Source organism: Stegostoma tigrinum, chromosome 21 (assembly GCF_030684315.1).
Source record: "Stegostoma tigrinum isolate sSteTig4 chromosome 21, sSteTig4.hap1, whole genome shotgun sequence".
Taxonomy (NCBI): domain Eukaryota; kingdom Metazoa; phylum Chordata; class Chondrichthyes; order Orectolobiformes; family Stegostomatidae; genus Stegostoma; species Stegostoma tigrinum.
This window is the reverse complement of record NC_081374.1, coordinates 32,225,432-32,246,812: the sequence shown is the minus strand read 5'-3', so window position 1 is coordinate 32,246,812 and position 21,381 is coordinate 32,225,432. Positions and strand designations below refer to the sequence as shown.

General features: G+C 41.0%; 1 protein-coding gene across 1 annotated transcript in view; it reads left to right on the top strand.

Moving 5' to 3' along the window:
• Positions 1-5,088: 5,088 nt before the first annotated feature.
• LOC125462977 (troponin I, slow skeletal muscle) overlaps positions 5,089-21,381 on the top strand; it is a 122,487-nt gene continuing 106,194 nt past the window's right edge. Inside the window, exon 1 of the mRNA XM_059653428.1 lies at positions 5,089-5,169. Within this exon, the coding sequence (XP_059509411.1) occupies positions 5,090-5,169 (80 nt within the window). The 5' untranslated portion in view covers position 5,089. The remainder of the gene's footprint in view (positions 5,170-21,381) is intronic.

The following is a 21,381-nucleotide window of genomic DNA, read 5'->3' as shown; positions in this document are numbered from 1 at the left end:
TGGAGACCTGGGTTTGAATCCTGCCATAGCAGATGGTGGAATTTGAATCCAAAAAAAATCTGCAATTAAGAATCTAATGATGCCCATGAATCTGTTGCAGGTTGCTGGAAAAACAAATCTGGCTCACTAATGTCCTTTAGGGAAGGAAACTGCTATCCTTACCTGGTCTGGCCTCCATGCGATTCCAGACCCACAGCAATGTGGTTGCCTCTTAACTGCCCTCTGGGCAATTAGGGATGGACAATAAATACTGCCTAACCTGCAATGCCGTGTTTCCATTAATGAATAAAGATGTGGTGCGCTGTGTTGTGAATAAAAAGAGCTGAATCTGAGCCCTTAAACATTGTGCTCCCTTAAAATTAAAGCAAAAACTGTGGATGTTGCAGATCCAAACTAAAACAATATGCTGGAGAAACTCAACAGATCAGGCAGCATTTGAGGAGAGAGATACAATGAGTATAATAATGGTTAGACTGTCTGGACACCCACATCCTTCACTTGAATTTTGAAAATCAAGAGATGTTTTTTAGTGATAGGAACGAATCTTCACATGCAGAGAGAATCCCAGCTGGTGGAAAGCAGGCAGTTAAATTACAGCACGAGATTTTTAATCAAATTCATTCTTAAGACATGGCCATCACTGGTTAGTGTTGACTTATTATCTATCCCCAGCCACCTTTGAAACAGAACTGTCAACCTTTTCTTGACTTGTTATAGTCCATATGGTTTCCTCAACCCTGATAGCATCGGGCTCCTAGTGAAGCACCAATGTGATATCAGAAATGGCATAGCAATGCAAGGCAACGATGCTGAGAACATGCAGATAGATGCTGAGAGAATGAGTGCTAAGAGAGCAAGGGAGCAACCCAAGATTTAATCTGGTCCTGTCCATCAGTTGGGGGCCTGGTGCTTGCTGCTTGAACGTGGGCATTTCAATGATGTCAAACTTAAAAGTAAGGATGTTACAAAAGGCCAATTGCTGGATGAAGGGGAACCAATATTCATCCAACACCCATTGCTTCATCATTTGTCATGCACATATAACAATGGTTTGTACTAAACACTGTAAGGAGATGAGCATTTGATGTCGGTCGAGAATAGAAAATGTTTTGGGGCATGCAAGATCTTCCCTCAATGACAATTTTTGGCCTTCAGCATATGCCACCTTCACCAAAATAAAACAAAACAAAAAAAAACTGCAGATTCTGGAGACCTGGAACTCCATTCTGTTGAAGAATGTCTGGACTTGAAACATTAGCTCAGCTTTCTCCCCACAGATGTTGTCAGACCTGATGGGGGATCTGTCTTCTGAGCAGGACAAGGGCAATGAGGAGGAGGAAGCTGACATTTCCCTTGAAAGAGATCAGCTGCTTTGGGTGCCATAAGCTGGACAAGACCTTACTTGGTTCCAATAGAATCTAACAATTTTGCCAATCTAACCACAATTATACCCACTGGTATGGCACATAATTATGGATTGTGAAATATTTATTGGCTATGATACCTAAATCAGGTATGCATTGTTAAGGAAATCCTCAGCTTCTATTGGTTTCATTTACACTTGTTTTTTTCCATCAGTAAATAAACAGTTATGTTTGGAATTGTCCAATTGCTTCCTTGTATGTGATACTCCTCTCCTGGAATTGGGCGGGGTATTGAGTACAAGAGTTGGCAGGTCATGTTGCAGTTGTATAGGACTTTGGTTCGGCCACATTTGGAGTACTGTGTACAGTTCTGGTCGCCACATTACCAAAAGGATGTGGATGCTTTGGAGAGGGTGCAGAGGAGGTTCACCAGGATGTTGCCTGGTATGGAGGGTGCTAGCTATGAAGAGCGGTTGAATAGATTAGGATTATTTTCATTAGAAAGATGGAGATTGAGGGGGGACCTGATTGAGGTCTACAAAATCATGAGGGGTATAGACAGGGTGGATAGCAAAAAGCTTTTTCCAGATTGAGGGACTCAATTACTAGGGGTCATGAGTTCAAAATGAGAGGAGGAAAGTTTAAGGGAGATATGCATGGAAAGTTCTTTACACAGAGGGTGTTGGGTGCTTGGAACGCATTGCCAGCGGAGGTGGTAGACGCAGACACGTTAGCATCTTTTAAGATATATTTGGACAGGTACATGGACGGGCAGGGAGCAAATGGACACAGACCGTTAGAAAATAGATGACAGGTTAGACAGAGGATCTTGATCGGCGCAGGCTTGGAGGGCCGAAGGGCCTGTTCCTGTGCTGTAGGTTTCTTTGTTTCTTCTTTGTTTCTTTGACAAGTTTGTAGTGTTCAAATGGGATGTAACAATGGGCAGGTAGTGTATGATGTGGTGACTAAATAGTGCCAAGGAAGATAGAATAACGTTGCATATGCAAGGGAGTGTCAACTATATGTTGTGGGCATTGTGGCTTTGGTGATATTCCATTACGCTGCCAGCATGAGGCAGTGCTGGATTGCCAATTTTCATCTGCGTTAACAGCGCCCTCTCAAAGATGGTACGGGCAGCAACGATGCTAGTCTTTTGATAGGCACCTGCTGATTGTTGAATTGCTCTGGGGACCACGTGTGGTAAGCTGAGAGTGGAATCAGCTTTGATGGACATCGTAGGGAATAGGATAGGTAGGTAATGCGGCGAGTTTGGTAAGATGTGAACATAGAACATTACAGCACAGTACAGGCCCTTTGGCCCTCGATGTTGTGCCGATCTGGCATACTGATCTCAAGCCCATCTAACCTACACTATTCCATGTACATCCATATGCTTGTCCAATGACGGCTTAAATGTACCTAAAGTTGGCGAGTCTACTACTGTTGCAGGCAAAGCGTTCCATTCCCTTACTACTCTCTGAGTAAAGAAACTACCTCTGACATCTGTCCTATATCTTTCAGCCCTCAATTTAAAGCTATGCCCCCTCGTGCTCGCCATCACCATCCTAGAAAAAAGGCTGTCCCTATCCACCTATCTAACCCTCTGATTATTTTATATGTTTCAATTAAGTCACCTCTCAACCTTCTTCTTTCTAATGAAAATAGCCTCAAGTCCCTCAGCCTTTCCTTGTAAGACCTTCCCTCCATACCAGGCAACATCCTAGTAAATCTCCTCTGCACCCTTTCCAAAGCTTCCACATCCTTCTTATAATGCGTTGACCAGAGCTGTACGTAATACTCCAAGTGCGGCCGCACCAGAGTTTTGTACAGCTTCACCATAACCTCTTGGTTCCGGAACTCAATCCCTCTATTAATAAAAGCTAAAACACTGTATGCCTTCCTAACAGCCCTGTCAACTTGGGTGGCAACTTTCAAGGATCTGTGTACATGGACACTGAAGTGGTGAGATAACTCACTAGACTTTGCAGCAGAAATCCCTCAAAAGAAACTCAACACAACTGGGAGTTAGCCAAGAACCATAAGATTCAACCAGGCGTCATTGTGACCCAACTGAGCAGAGAAGTGACTGGTACAAGACAAAACCTGGGCATGCTTTTCTCTTAACTCCCACAAAACTAGTTACGCAATGGTGGGAATTAACTGATTCGTTCATTGGCATTTCTCCCATTGTGTGGAATCTTGCACCTACCAACTGATCATAGGCTGGAAGCTGACAGCAAACATATAAATGATTCCAAAAGAGTTAAAATCTTCTGGATCTCAAGTGGTGAATTGTGGCATGGTTTCCTATCCAGTCCAACACTGGTTACACTGATCCCATTCCCTCTATATTCATTAAAATCACTCCCGTCAGACCTGCTAAAACCATGGTTTCAAGGCTTTCATAAAGTTGGATATTCTAAAGATGGATGCAACTTAAGACCTATAGCTGAATCCTTTTTCCTTCTGATATAGTGCAAGGTTCAGTGGTGTCAAAAAAGACTGTTCAGAATAATTCCTCCTATTTTAGTAGATTACCTCATACAAGAACAATAATTAGATTTTAATGTATGTGTCCCTGGATTATATTGGAGGGTCATAGCTGTATTCACAATGCCAAATTATTTTTATAGATATTTTCTAATCAACCTATACCTACACATCCCAGGATCAGGCCTCCTAGTTCAGATGTAAAGATACTACCATTGTCCCTCTAAGAACCCACCAACAAATACATCTTATAAATTTCTCCAGTGCAAATGGTTTTTATGAAAGTTGGATTGAAAATGAGAACTTAAGGTAAATAGCTTGGCATGAATGTTAAAAGCCAGTATCCCATGTTGTTGAAGGGCATTTAATTTTTAAAATTCTTTCTTGGCATGTGAACATAAATGAGCAGGCCAAAATTTACTACTCATTGCTAATAACCCTTGAAAATCTGATGATGAGCCAATTATGTGTCATTTTTATTTCTGCCAGCACTCAGCTCATTTATCCTTATAATTTATCCATTTTTGCACATGGAAACTAAACAATTAGTAATCGGCAATAGAGCCTAGAAGGTCTGATTGTCTTCAATTTACTTACTTTACATTCTCTATTTACAAATGATAAATGTGTACTGAAACTGTGGCATATCTATCCAAGGCCAGAAACAGAGCACAAGGCATATAACTAGAGGTACACAGTTAAAATCCTCCAGAGCACGTAAAAGATTTCAAAATATATTTTAATGTGGCCCCAAGAAATTGCGTCAATTGTCTTTGTTGCTTTATCGATTTTAAACCGTGTCATCAAAGAAGATTAACTAAAGATAAATAACACAGGTAGATGATCTGAACGCTAAAATCACTTGCAATTGCAGCATATGTGTAATTATATTGTACTAGGGCTGTTGAGGGCAGCCAACGTGCACATGTTTGGACATAGTGCATCATTCTATACATATGTGGTGACACAACAGAACAATTGAAGTTAGCTAATTGAGTATTTCCTTTCAGAGCTGTTAGGGAACATGTTTCATCGGCTCAGGTTTTATTTCTTGAATTTGATGTTAGCCAAGTGGGAAGGTAAAACTTATATGCCATACATGAAAGTGAATGTAGACTGGATGTCTCTTCATTCTGAAAAGTTCCTTTTCATTCCTTTCCTGACATGGCATTTGCAAAACAAACAAAATCTGGGGAAATGACTCAAATCTGTGTTTTCTTGCATTTATTCACAGAATGTGGGCATCTTTGGCTGGACCAGTATTTATTGCCCATCTCGCAAGTAAGAATCTGAAGTCACATGTTAAGCAGACCAGGTAAGGATGACAGATTTCCTCCCTTACAGGGCTTTAAGTGAACCAGATGGCATTCCCCGCCCAACAATTGACAATGGTTTCATGGTCATCATTAAATCCTTATTCCACATTCTTCATTGAATTCAAATTCCACCATCTGCCACAGCAGGATTTGAAGCCAGATCCCCAGAACATCAGCTGAGTTTCCTGGATTAATAGTCCAGTGATGCCACTAGGCCTCTACCTCCCTGCAAAAAGCTGCATTTAGTGCGTTATTCTGATTGGGGAGGATTTTGAAAATGAAGGCCACTTCTTTCTGGAGGAGGCTAGAGCTCAAAATTCACCTTGAGTGGTGGTGCCAAACAATGCTATCATAGCAGCTGCCACTTGTATGCAGAACCTCATCACCAGTTTCACTCGATATAATGGATCGCTGCTCTGGCATTACTTGTTTATGTCAGAACCTGGGACCAATTTCTGTTGCATGATGTGAAACATTAATATGCTGCCTGTAGTTGCCATGAATATTAAGTGGAGAGCAGTTGATAACCAGGACTTCTTGCTTTTAAATTTGTCCTACATTTTAGAAGATTTCTTACTTTCACATTATTTCCGGCTACTACAAGGCTTATGTGGTCAGATCGTTAGGTTTTAAAAAACAGTAACGTGCTGCAGCATTGTTGTTAATTCCTTTATTTTCCAAGATAATACTACCGTTATTTTTCCCTTATAGCCCTAATGCTTTCTTGTATATACTTTACACACCTCTTATGATGAGAAATTTGATCAAACCATCGAGAATTATTGTACTTAATTCTTCATTCACTCACATGTAATTGATGATTAATTTATTTTGGATAGCAGTACTATATATTGTTTTAAGTAAGTAATGTCTATTGTTTTTCCCTTCACTTCCCTCAGCTTGATTAAAGAGGTGGTTTGTAGGAAAGTAATTCTTCTGTTTATTTTGGTATGCAATAGATGGTACTGTTTACCAAACAAGTCCCTGTTGAATTCATTTTGGGACAAAGTGATAAAAATTGATTTTCTTTTTGCATGGATTTCATGTTTTTGACATAATTTCAGCTATAAACATCACCTCCAGCTCACTTCAAAGTTGTATTTCCTGGATTTGGAATACAATAATAAAGGGCCAGCTGGATGCTGTCTGATGTGGTGGGATTTGACAGGGGTGTTCCGGGTCATGAACCCATCCCTTGAGGGGAAAGAGACAGTGCTTCCAATTTTGATGAAGGTTGGCGTTAATCAATGAGAGCTTAGAAGTGGTGGCCAATTAGTGGCTTTAGTGAGGAGCAACAGTAGAGGCTGAAAAGCAGGTCACATTCTGGCCCAACTTACTGGTTTTATAAGCTTTTAAAAAAACGAAACCATTTGAACCTTCTGTTGGCTAAGGCATATGGATACCTGGAACTTTAGACAGCACAAGGAAACCTTCATGTAAAATTTCATTGCTGTGGAACAGATTTCCTTTAAAGTTTCCACTTTTCCTAAAATTCCACATTGTTGACGCTGCTCCCAACAAGGTTTTGTTTTATGTAGTTTCTAAGAGCTAGCAGCACCAACAAAAATGTTGCCACCTTAGAATGGGAGCTGTTTAAGTACCCCTTAGTTACCAGAAAGTGCCCAGTCATTATTGGGATTTTACTTCTCTCTGTTTCATATACTCTCCTCTCCCACCTCACAAAAATTATCGGAGTCAGGAATGGGGACATGGGAGTGTTACAGCACATAATGTGAGCACCACTTTTTCACTCCTATTTGCCACTCTAGCCCCTCACCTACGGACCCACCTGCCATCTATCCACTTACCTACCTTGCTTCCCTTCCTCATTTACCTGTTGTTAGCCTGTCCCTTCAAGTACGCATGTGCCACCCTGCTCTGTCACCCATTTATCTGCCATTCTAATTCTCTCACCATTCACCTGCCAACTTACCACCCCACTCAATTACTTGCCATTCTGCTACCTCCCTCACCTGGCAGCCTATACATTTGCCCATCTACCCATCACCCTTCTAGTTCACCTACCAGCCATCCTATCCCCTCATCCTCTTTCCTGCTACCTCCGGCTCTCACACACTTACCTGTCACACTATCCTCCCTCACCTATCTATCTGCCATCCGGCCACCCTAAACCCTCACACACTTACCTTCTCTTCGTAACTTATCTAAGTACCTTTGGGATCTTTAAACTATTTTTCACAGGAGACCAAATACTGAATGAATTCCTTGAGGGTCTCCTGAGATGGAGGCATCCAGGACAGGTTACACTCAAACGTTTGATTGTAAATATCACTACCAAGTAAGTGCGCAATCAGGATCATTGTTGGTCAGATCTGTCCAAGAGTAATCGGAAGACTTAGACCATTGTAATTTGATATTGGTTTTGGAATTTCATTTCTATCTGGGAATATGGAAATGGAATGACTTGTCAGATTGAATAAAAAGTGTTGAACGCATTCATTTAAACGTGTAATCGTTCCATTACCAACACACTGTGGCAGCCATATGTGCCATCTACAAAATACACTACGACCACTAACCAACGTTACTTTGAAAACATATTTCAAACCTGTGATCTCTATCACTTAAAAAAGACAAGGGCAGCAGATGCATGATAGAACTACTACTACTTGCAAAGTCTCCTCCAAACCACACACCACTCTCACTTGGAACTCTATTGCTACTCCTTTGCTGTTGCTGGGTCTAAATTCTGGAGCTTCATTCTTCAAAGCAGTGTTGGTGCACCGATCCTGCATAGATTGTGCCAATGTAAGAACGCAGGTGACCAGCACTCTCTGGTGAGCAATTAGGCATGGGCAACAAATGATTGCCAAGACAGTGATGGGTCATTTTCTGTGAAAAAATAACATTAAAGCCTTTAAGTACATTTCAAACTGACAAAATACAAATTGTTATCTTTCAAAGATAAAATGTCTACTCCATAGATTTTTCAGGAGCTGCCAACAATGTTGTTCTGTGCCAGCTGAAAGAACTGTGTCTACATTCAGCTACTTCCTTATTTCCAAAAGGACATTCCAAAATGCCCCCCTGTTGCTGGAACCCTCATCTGTACTCTTGTCACCACTGGACATGACTGTTTCAAAGCTCAGTGAACTTCACCTCCATTCTTTCAGATTTAAATTGGCTTGCTGCCTCTAATTGCCTCCCACTTAAACTCCTCATCATTATACTTAAATCTCTCAATAGCCTCACCCCTCTATATCTCTATAAATCTCTCCATCTGGAAAAAAATCTCCCAACAAAATCTCCAAACTATGTTGTTTCTCTGCTCCATTTCCCCGAAAGTTGCTTGTCTTAAATATGCACTGAAATCATGACAGAAATGATTAAATTTATCACTTATTATACTGAATCAATACAATTATTTTTGAATTGAAGTTTTGCAACAACTCTTTGAAAATTTTACTCAATACAACAAGATGTGACTAAATCCATGTTAATTATTTAAAACAGTTTGTTGTCAGCTAAGGAACCTTCTGGCCAAATGAATTTATTATTTGTTATTAGAAAACAGTTACAAGATTTGAAATCATTTGTTATTACTTGATGCAAAAGTTCACAATATAAACATGCAAATAAGATTGACTTGTATTCCTACAGTGTGATACACAATCACTTTATACTCAATAAAATAATTTAAAAGTGTAGAGGCAGCATCATAAAATGATACAGCTCAGATGGTTATTTGCTCTAATCTGACCATGACCACTCTTTGGGAAGACTGATGCAATTTGTCTCACTCCCCTGCTCTTTTCTGTAATTTATTTCCTTCAATTATGTATCCATTTCCCTTTCAAAGTTGCTATTAAATCTGCTACTATTTCAGGCATTCCAAATCATAGCAGTTTGCTTCTCACACTGTCATTTTTTTGTTAGTCCATCACTTAAACCTCTGCCCTCTGGTTACCAAACATTTTTTATTATTAATTTGTGGGAAGATGGTATCACTGGCTAAACCAGCATTTATTGCCCATCCCTAATTGCCCAGAGAGTGGTTAAGAGTCAACCGCTGTGGGTCTGGCATCACGTAAGCCAGATGAGGCAAGGATGGGAGTTTCCTTGCCTAAAGGACATCAGTGAACCAGATAGGATTTTCTGACAATCAACAATTGATATTATCAGACTCTTAAGTCCAGATTTTTAATGGATTGAAATTCCACCATTTGTCATGGTAGGATTTGAACCCAGGTGCCCACAATGTTCTATGCATCTCTGGATTAATAATCCAGCAATTATACTACTAGGCCACTGCCTCCTCTGCTAGTGGAAACCGTTTTACCTTCCTCTATTGAAGTCACTTCTTGATTTTAATATCTCTTCATTTTAAATCCCCTGTTTCTCCTTTTAATATCTTGTTCTGTATGAATCACTCAACTTCTCCTGCCTCTCTGCATAACTGAAGTCCACCATCCCCAGGATAATTGGAATAAATTTCTTCCAAAACATCACTCAAACCATAGCAGCCTTCTAAATACGCTTCCCAGAATTAAACACAGTGCTACTGGTGGAGATCCATTATCCTTCTAATTCTTTATGACAATTTTGCGCTTCATGTCATTTGCAAACTCAGATATGATGCTCAGAGTTTTTGTGTTCCAGTGGTCATGTTCTTATCTCTGAGCCATGATGGTATGAGTTCAAGTCCTACCCGCCCCAGACATGTGTCATAATATGTCTGAACAGGTTGATTACAAAATAACGTCCTGTATATCCAAGTCCAGGTTATTAATATGCGTCAAAAACTAAAGCTGCTGTCCTATTAGCAACTCCTATATAAAATGCTGATCATTACTGTCAGCTCTCTGCCTCCTAGCCAATTTTCATAGAATCCCTTCTGTGTCGAAGTAGGCCTATCAGGTCCACACTGACCTTATGAAGAGCAGCCCAGCCAGGGCCACCCCCAACCCTATCCCTGCATTCCCCATGGTTAATTCACCTAATCTGCACACCCCTGGACTCTATGGGCATGGGCAATTTAGCACAGCCAATCCAACTAGCCTGCATATCTTTGGACTGTGGGAGGAAACTGGAGCACCCAGAAGAAACTCACATAGAAACAGGGAGAATGTGCATCTGAGAGTGGAATTGAACTTGGGTCCCTGGTGCTGTAAGACAGCAGTGCTAACCACTGAGCCACCATGCTGCCCTAATTGTATGCCTACTCTGCCACTGTCGTTTTAATTTTGCTAACAATTCTATTTGTGGTACATTATTAAACGTCACTGTTGTAATGAAATGTAGGAAAAACCATGGATGACCTTTGGGCAAACATAAAGTAGAACACAGTGCAGGTAGTGATTCCTGTCTATGCATGGCTTGCATAGACCCGAACTTAAGCAATTTGTTGAAAGGATTATAAGAATTAGTCGTGTTGCAATGTTAGCCACCCCTTTATCAAGCTACAAAGCACAAGTCAGTCAATCATTCACATCAGTTTGCTGCATTTCGTAGTTCAATACAAACTGCTCCATCTCTCTCTTTCCAAGCAACTCCTCTTACTGGTGAAAACTAGCCAAGTTTAAAAATTGAGACTATTGAGAAACCTATTAAAATCTAACAGGGCTAGACATAGCCGATGAAGAAAGGACATTCCTGATGGCAGAAAGTTGAGAACTCGGGGTCACAGTCTAAGAATACAAAGTAGACCATTTTGGACTGAGATAAGGAAACATTTCTTCATCCAGAGAGTGGTGACCTTATGGAATTTGTTACCACAAAAGCAGTCAAGGCCAAAACATTGTATGATTTCAAGAAAGAGTTGAATATAGCAACTGGTGCCAAAGGTATCAAAGGATTTGGGGCAAAATCAGGAACAGGTTATTAATTTGGATGATCAACCATGATCATAATGAATGGCAGTGCAGGGTTGAAAGGCCAAATGGCCTACTCCTGCTCCTTTTTTTAAATATCTCTATATTATGACACAACTTTGAATCAGGTGGGGCTTTCATTTTCATCTGTTCAGGGATGCACTGAGATCCTATTTTTCATTTATGTCTTTCTCCATATCCAGAGATGCCTTTACATATCTCTGAAAAGTTTTTATAGATCCCTGAAAGGATTTTTCCTTGGAGACAGTCACCCATGTTACATTTTTAATTGTCCACTGCAAAATCATCTGTGCCTTTAAGTAAATGAACAGTTAACGCGCAGAGCCCATCAGGGCAGTACAACAACAAAAGTGAGGAAAAGGGAGAAGGAAGGGATTAAATCAAAATGAAGTTGATGGGGTGAGATAAGCCCACTGCAGTGGTCACCTCTCTATAAAGGCATTGAGAGGGTAGGTGCTCCCTTTGCAAATACACTCAGGCACAAGTGTAACAGTTTGTAAGACCATTTTTATACAACTGAACATTTATTTTCCCACCTCCAAATCACTCCTAGTAATTTTCATCTGTTATCCACCACCAGCAAGTTACCCAAAAATCCAATTAATCAGCTTATGTAGTGGGATTTTTTTAAAAATAGCTTTTGAGTCATATCAGCTTGTTCCGAGATGTTATCATACGCCTCTGGAGTAGGTAGGACTTGAACTCAGCTCTCCAGGCTCAGAGGTGAGACGTACTACCACTCTACCATAGAAAGCCGGTAGTTGGAGCTTTTTTGTTTATCTGCATCCCGAATTGTTACAATGTGGAGGCACCAGTGTTGGACTGTGGTGGACAAAGTCAGAAGTCACATGACATCAGGTTATAGTCCAACAGGTTTATTTGAAATCACAACCTTATGGAGCACTGCTTAGTCATCATTTGAAGTCTGAGGAAGGAGCAGTGCTCAGAAAGCTTGTGATTTCAAATAAACCTGTTGGTCTATAACCTGGTATCATTTGACTTCTGAATTATTATGGCACACAACTGAATGTTTTTTTTTTCCCGCCAGCAAATCACCCATGGTACTTTTCAACTATTATTGACCACCACTAAATCATCTCTGTCACCAGTTGTTCAAATTACATGTTGTGCTCTGCAAGGGCAACAGTGGGAACCTTAGATATATTCCCCAATGAGCGTCAGCTGTTCTCTTTTAACTCTGAAGGATGTTCCAATTCATTGTTCATTCTCATCATATATAATGTTGTCAAGCCTCGGTTTTCTTAAAACCATGTAGTGAGGATGATAGAAAAACAACTTAAATTTCCAGGCCCAATATCTATCCATTAGACAAAACAAAGGTTGCATGAGCTCTTTTTCTCAGCTGCAAAGTTGGCATTCACATGAGAGGAGGATGTGAGAATCATTGATATTTGGAAGAAGATTAGGACAACAAGATGGTTGATTTAAGAAATCAAATGACCAAATTTCTCAACGCGCATAATTTGTTTAAATATCAATCTATTTAGATGTGTTATGACATCATCTTGGCCATCACATCCTGAAGTGGACTTGAACCTGTGTATTAAATACAAAATAAGCAAAGTTCCCTCGCAAAGTCAAAGCATTTTTTCAAACTTATTTCTTTACACAATACTGTCATTTACTTGAAATCTATTTTCCTTTCCAGTACTACTTATGTCCCTGGAATTTCGCCAGAAACCTGTGTTATCATTCACCAGGAACCTTGGATAGAAATGTTTTTTTTTGCAGAAGTTAGAATGGTTTACTCATGGAGGATGTGGGATGTAGAAATTAGAGATAATGTTTGACATTTCTGTTAAATTCTATTTATATTAAATTTTTGCCCTCAGAGGATTGTTTCTGCATTAAAGGAGAATTTTGCTCTGATTAAAAATGGTACACTGGATAGATTTTCACACCAGTAATATTCTACCAAGAGTTTTGATCATTCAGATGGCTGTTAGAATAATCTAGCAAGTGATATTATATATTTCGCTGCCAGTGGTATGCTATTGCTATCCTCCGAGGTTACAGACATAGCCAACATTCTTCTGTCCCACTATTCAAAATGGTTTTTGGGAAGTTTGATGAGAACCATTCTCTTTAAAAAACTTAACAAGTGATTATTACTCAGGACATCTGGCAATATTTGAAAAATATTGCAATTAGATGGGTCTGTTACTTGTACTTAGTCAACAATGGCCTTTGTAAAATAAAGAGTTTGCATACTCCTTTTCATAATATCCCAAAACTCTTTCCAGCAATCCATGTCACTCTGATATGGGTGAGAATCTAATGACCACATTAAGTCTTCTTTTCCAGGAATCCAGTTGGTAATGGACAAGAAACACTTAAATATTTATTGTAAATACTGTATTTTATATTTTTATTTCTGTATTTTGATTGTGGATTGAAATGGGAAAAGGACTGCTTTTAAAATCCAAGGATCGTGGGAGTGATTACTGCTCATTTTAAAAGCGAGCAACCAGCACTTATCACAAATATTATTTGCTCTTTTGCTTGGTCAACTCGTGGAGCAATTTTAGTTGCAGATGAACTGGCACCAGGAAGTGTGCACAAAGTGAGCCCCTGCTAGCAATAAATAATTGATTAGTTGGGGGAGTGATGATTAGTTTTTGAGTCATAGAGTCATAGAGTTGTACAGCATAGAAATAGACTCTTCAGTCCAACTTGTCCATGCCAACTAGATATCTTCAATTAATCTAGTCCCATTTGCCAGTGGTTGACCCTTGTTCTTCTAAACCCTTCATAATCATTTACTCATCCAGATCATTTTCGCAAGTTATAATTATCCCAGCTTCCACCACTTCCTCTAGCAACTTGTTCCATACATGTACCACAAACCATGTGAAAAGATTGACCCTTAGGTCCCTTGTAAATCTGTCCCCTCTCACCTTAAACCTATCCGCTCTAGTTTTGGACTCCCCCACTGTGGGAAAAAGACCTTGGCTATTCATGCTATCCCCCCCATGTCCCTCATGGTTTTATAAACCTCAATAAGGTCACCCCTCAGCATCTGATGCTCCAAGGAAAATAGCCCCAATCTATTCAGCTGTTCCGTGTAGCTCAAATCCTCCAACCCTGGCAATATACTTGTATATCTTTTCTAAATCTTTTCAAGTTTACAACACCTTTCATGTCGCAGGGAGACCAAAGATGCACACAGTATTCCAAAAGTGGTCTAATCAATGTCCTGTACAACCACAAAATGACATCCCAACTCTTAAACTCAATGCACTGACAAATAAAAGTGAGCATATCAATGACATTCCACATTAAGCAGAGCTTCACCTGCACATCTGCCAATGTGGTATATTGCATCCATTGTACCCGGTGTGGCTTCCTCTACACTGGGGAAACCAAGCGGAGGCTTGGGGACCGCTTTGCAGAACACCTCAGCTCGGTTCGCAACAAACAACTGCACCTCCCAGTCGCAAACCATTTCCACTCCCCCTCCCATTCTTTAGATGACATGTCCATCATGGGCCTCTTGCAGTGTCACAATGATGCCACCCGAAGGTTGCAGGAACAGCAACTCATATTCCACTTGGGAAACCTGCAGCCCAATGGTATCAATGTGGACTTCACCAGCTTCAAAATCTCCCCTTCCCCCACCGCATCCCAAAACCAGCCCAGTTCGTCCCCTCCCCCCCAATGCACCACACAACCAGCCCAGCTCTTCCCCTCCACCCACTGCATCCCAAAACCAGTCCAACCTGTCTCTGCCTCCCTAACCTGTTCTTCCTCTCACCCATCCCTTCCTCCCACCCCAAGCCGCACCCCCATCTCCTACCTACTAACCTCATGCCACCTCCTTGACCTGTCCGTCTTCCCTGGACTGACCTATCCCCTCCCTACCTCCCCACCTATACTCTCTCCACCTATCTTCTTTTCTCTCCATCTTCGGTCCGCCTCCCCCTCTCTCCCTATTTATTCCAGAACCCTCACCCCATCCCCCTCTCTGATGAAGAGTCTAGGCCCGAAACGTCAGCTTTTGTGCTCCTGAGATGCTGCTTGGCCTGCTGTGTTCATCCAGCCTCACATTTTGTTATCTTGGATTCTCCAGCATCTGCAGTTCCCATTATCTCTCCCATATCAAATCCCTTCTTCACTCCCCTATCTTCCCATGACTCCACTTTTAAGGAACTATCTCCTTGCACTCCAACATCTGTTTGTTCAGCAACACTCCCCAGGAGCCTACCATTATATTTCCAACAAGATGGTGGTTGAGTAGGATGGTCCACCTGGAGCTCTTCTGGTCTACCTGTTCTTTTTGTTTCTTTTCTTTCTCTCTTTTCAGCAGCCCTGGTTCAGCATGTGGGGAAGCAGTCCCTGAGCAGTGGGAGGGGAAGCCCAAGTCCTGGAGCAGTGCGAGGGAAGCAACTCCTGGTGCAGCACCATGTACCTTGGTGCAGCTGAGTGCCGGTGTGGTGTGGACTGGAGGCTTAGAGCAGGATGGTTGTCAGACTGGGTCTGGTGTGGATGGTCAGACTACATGCTGAGCCACTGTGAGTTGAAATTCTTTACCGGATTGTAATGTCAATCTTTAACTATGTTTTAACTACTTTATTTCTAACTTTTCCTTTTATTCGTCTTTTGTACCCAAGATTGGTGCCTATTTGTACCAATGTTTTACAATGGCACCCACCATTAAAGGCAGCCATTGTAAAAGGTTATCACTGTACTCCTGTACTTCTGCACTGGAGTACACGTGACAATAAAGGATATTCTAATCTATTTTATTCTATTATGTCTTTAAGGCCTGCCCTGATAGGCCTTGCTGAAGTGCAATACTTCACATTTATCAAAATTAAATTTCATATGCCACTCTTTGGCTCATTGGTCCATCTGATCAAGGTCCCATTGTGAATGATAAAGATCTTTTGCCTGCCAACAACAGTGTGATTGGCTCCTCGGTAGATAAACAGCTCGTGGGTGTGAACAGTACAAGCAACAACTTTGGGTCTCTGGAAAGGAGCTGGTGTCCTTTCGTCTGCAGTTAAAAATCATCTAAAGCCTAAAGAAAGCCATCACCAGTTGCTATAAGCCGTGGGTTTTAGCCAGCAAGCCAGAGTCTTTATAAGTTACGCACCAGTTGCTGTATGCCACCTACAAGCAAGTGAAAGTACCTGGAGAAGGGAGAGATAACAAAGTGTGAAGCTGGATGAACACAGCAGGCCAAGCAGCAACTCAGGAGCACTGAGAGCTACAAGTCCTGATAAGCCAAAACCATCATTTCAGCTAACCCTGTGGAGAGGGATGATTGAATTACATACACTGCTTTTCCCTTCGTCCATAACACTAATGTTTTATTGTCTGTCCGTATCTGTCTGTACATGTGTCTGTGTGGCAGTTTCATAAGGGGTCAGAGTTTTAACCAATAGAGTTATATGCTGACACTTCATAATTGTTAACCTTAACCAGAACAGAATAGTTTGTAATAAATTAGTAATTCTTGTTAAGTACAGAAACCTAGTTTATGTGTTCTGTCAACCTGCATTTAAAGGGAATTAGGGAATTTTGCATAGTTTTGTAAAATTAACTCTTATGTTGATTTTGGGAATAGCAGAGCTTGATATCCAGTGTTCTACCCCAATGAGATGTAACATAACTTCCAGAGCTTCACATTACAAGTATTCACTTCTTAAGCCAGTAATCTTAATTGTATGCTTTCTATTGATTGATACTCAAGAGAATGCACATTTGATGCCCAACACCAGCACGCAATTTAACAAAACAAAAATGCAACTAACATTTAGGTAAAATATTGGTGGTGTTAACATCTTCACCCAAGCATTGTAGGGAGGTCAAGCATGGGAAAATGGAAGCATGCATTAACACCTGCTCCTCTCCATGGGATTTCTGCTTTATTGGGCCCTTCCTTCAACAAGACATTTATCAACTCAGTATAACTAATGAGGCGGAAAAATGAAACCACACAGAAAATACTGGAGGAGCTGAGCAGATCTGGGTACCAGTTGGGGAGAGAGAACCAGAATTAATGTTTTAAATTCAATATGACTCTTTTTAAGAACATCTGTACATTAACTCTTCACAGATTATGCCAGACCTGCTTAGTTTCTCTGGTATTTTCCGTGGCTGTTTTTGATTTCCAGCATTCACAGTATTTTGCTTTTATGAGAGGATAAATGAGTCTAGCCATGCTTCCCAAATGGTATATGATGTAACTTTTTTAAATCTCAGTAGATGGAATTAGTCTTGAGACAACTGGAATGAGTGTGATTTATCATCACCATTACATTTGTAGAGAGTTTACATGCTCAGCAAAAAACACCATATAATTACTTTGAATATATGTAAAATCTATCTTGTATTTATCACATGTTTTCATGCTTAAAACTTTTGCTTATACATTAGGATGCTTCTTTTTCCTTTTGCAGGTAGAATAATCGTTTGTTAATTTTTGAACAGTCATGAACCACTGCTCAGGCATGCTCACATGATTTTTGTAAATTTCCAGTAGATGAATGTTGTTCTCCCTTATTCAGCAGATGTTTTCCAAAATGATCTTTGCAGACACAATGGATTATTATCAGTGAGGGTAATATTTAACAGGGTATTATGTTCCTAACCAGAAGCTGTACTGAATTCCTTCATAATCTATTTGATCTTACAATTCTTTATGTAAAATTATTATATCACCACCATGTTAAATCAAAGTTCAGGTTTACAAATAAAAACAGTGGCCTAATCAAAAGAAAGAAGAATATTCTACCAATAATAAAGATCAAGGTTGCTACAAAGTTAAAGAGTCTAAATTAATTCTACAAACTGAAAAAGCAGAGCTAGTTCCAAAAATGCAGAAAGAAATGCCATCTAGATGCCAAGGCATTTTGAATGATTTAATCCTTAAATTCTTTGTCTTTGAGTACAAATTATATTTGAGAATATATGGGTTATGACTGGTAGAAATTAAGTGCAGAATTTCTCACATCTGCTTTATGTGTGCCCTCTATTATTGAGTGCAATTAGCTCAGGATTCAAGCTATTTTGTTTAGTGGGCACTTCGATGCTTGGAAAAGATTGTAGCTGAATTACTTTAAATTTCGTACAAATCAGCCATAGTTACAATCCTGGTTGGATGCCACCTGGAGTACAACAAGCTGTTCAGAGCACCTGAAGCTTTGGAAGGATATATTCTCCTTGGAAGGAGTGCAATACAAAATAACTGAAATGATTCCAGGCTTCCAAAGTTTAAACAATGCAGGGAGGTTGTATTCCCTGTAAGTTAAAGGGTGATTTATTTAAAAATTTCAAGATATTGGCTGTTAGACCTTTTTCTGGCTAAGTGTAAACTGTGTCAAGTATTTTAAAGGCTTTCGCCATGAGGCCTGACGAATTTTCTCATTGTATCTTCCCAAACTCCCCAACGACCTATCAGACTCCATGGCACCTCTTACATCCGACCAAATGCTTCTTGAACAACTCGTCTTTCAACAAATTTCTTGGAATTCACTTACACCTGTGCTATCTTTCAAAGCTTCTTATTTAGCTTTGGACTCTTGTGATGCAGTGGTAATGGTCCTACTCCTGAACCGGAAGCCCTGGGTGAAAGCCCCACTAGCTCCAGAGGTATATAATATCTCTGAATAGATTGAACAGGAAGACAGGTTAAATAAAAAAAAACATAAGAATAGTTTAAAAGCCTGAACAAACACAAACAGTAGGGAGTTGCTGACCGCAGATCCTGAGATTTGTCCTGGACATGGCAGACAGGGCGAAATTGTCACCCTGCTTTGTGGAAAGGTCCTAGAAATCCCGCTGGATGGTGAGGTGTGGAGGTAAAATTTTGCCTTCCTTCCCAGCCAGCAATGGAGGCTGTAACACTAGATTATGTCAGCCTAGTCCAAGGTTGCCACATGGACTAAAACAGTCTCAGGCACCTTGTGGAATGCACAGCAGTGTAGGAGGAAGGTTCTCCACTGCACCAGTGTGAGTGCCACCATCTTCTCTCTGATACCTCACACTCATTCCATTTCTACTCCTGTGCCCATCTCCCATCAAAGCTCGCATTGTCCCACAGTTATTATTGCCTGCAGCATTTTCACTCACTCGCCCTCACCCACCCCAACACCAGCATGCATACTTGCCTCCTGCACTGTCTAGACACTTGTTCAGGCCATCTTCCCATCGGGACCAAAAATAACAGCTGTAACCAGCCACTTTCATCTGCATTATTACCTGTCTCTCTCTCATTCCAAGAGTAAAACATTTCCCACTAGGGTAGAATGGCTGATGGGCTGCATGACATTTGTGCCCTTGCTCCTTGAATGGAGAATCCTGACTTTGATCACCTGAATAATTGGCTATTTCTGAGCCCTTGTATTGATCATAGAATCCCTACATTGTGGATGCAGGCCATTTTTGGCCCATTGAGTTCACACTTCTGCTCTGAAGAGCATCCCACCTAGACCTGCCCCCCCCCTACCTCATCCTCATAAACTGCACATCTTTGGACTGTGGGAGGAATTTCGAGCACTCAGATGAAACCTATGCAAATAGAGGGAGATGATATAAACTACACACGGTCGCTCAAGCGTGGAATTGAACCCAGGTCCTTGGCACTGTTGGACAGCATGCTAATCACTGAGCCACTGTCCCACCCCATATCAGAGGCTGACATTGAAGGCTGTCCTCAATTACTGGGCTGGGATCACCTGACTTGATGGAGGCCTCTTTGTCAAGCCTCCTGCCTCTGTGTCTGCACTAAATGGTGAGACATAAGTATTATGATTCTGGTATTTCTGGCTGATGGGGCAAATTGAAAAAGGAAAGGCAAAGCAAGGCAGGGATGCTGTGAGCATCAAAGTGAGTGAGCACTAACAGAGTGAGCAAAGAACTTGGAGATACAGTCCAGTCTAGTCCATGAGCTGGATACAGTGCATAGTATCACAATCGTAGTATCACTAAACATAATAACTTGAATCCTGAACTAATTGCACTCAATAATAGAGGGCACACATAAAGCAGATGTGAGAAATTCTGCACTTAATTTCTACCCGTCACAACCCATATATTCTCAACAAGGCCCGATGTACAGCATTGAATTGCATAAATACCCTGTAAATGGATCAGAGATGTGCTTTGAGATTCTTAGATATTGACATAAGCAGGATTCAATGACCGTGGACATGGCATCCATGTGCTCATGGAACATGCCTAAGATACAGTTGCCCTGAGTCCAACATGGAAGTCCCTTGGACCAACTTGTGAGACGAAGTCACCAGGTATCCACTTTGACTTCCATGTCAGATTTTCTCAACATCTAACTTGTTTGGTACAAGTAACATTTCTGCCGCATAAATGCCAGACAATGACTATCTCCAATAAAAGACCACCTAACTACTGCCGCATGATTTTCAAAAGTGTTACCCATCACTAAATCCCCTATTATCAACATCCTGGGGGTTACCACTGCCCAAAACCCAACTGCACTAGCCATTTACCAGCTGTGGTTACAACAGCAGGTAACAGGAGGTAACTCACCTCCTGATTCACCAAAGTGTGTCCACCAGCTACAAGGCACAAGTCAGGAGTGTGATGGAATACTCTCCATTTGCCTGGATAGGTGCAACAATATTCAAGAAGCTTGACACCATCCAGGACAAAGCCGCCCACTTGATTGGTACCACATTCACAAGCATCCACTCTGTCTTTCTCTGATGTTCAGTAGCAGCAATATATACTATCTACAACATGCTGTATTGGAAATACATCAAATATTGTTGGATGGCACTTTTCAAAACCATGATCACTCTGCCTAGAAGGACAAGGGCAGCAGATACACGGGAACAACGCTGTGTAAATTCCCGTTCAAGCCACTCATCATCTCAACTTGGAAATATATTGCTATTCCTTCACAGTCACTGGGTAAAATCCTGGAATTTCCTCTCCATGGACATTCTGAGTCAACCTACAGTACAGGGACCGCAGTGGTTCAAAATGGAAGCTCACTGTCACTTTCTCAAGGGCAACGTAGGACAGGCAATAAACGCTGGCCCAACCTGTAATGTCCTTGTCCTAATAGTGAAAAAAACAAAACTCAAACAAATGTGTGATAATGAAGTGTGGAGCTGGATGAACACAGCAGGCCAAGCAGCATCTTAGGAGCACAAAAGCTGATGTTTCGGGCCTAGAACCTTCATCAGAGTGGGGGATAGGGAGAGGGTTCTGAAATAAATAGGGAGAGAGGGGGAGGCGGACCGAAAATGGATCGAGGAGAAGATAGGTAGAGAGTGTGTGTTTCAGTACTTGCAGGGAGAAACGCTTCTGAAGGGTCTCAATGTTCTAGATGTAGATATGTTCACGGTTAGG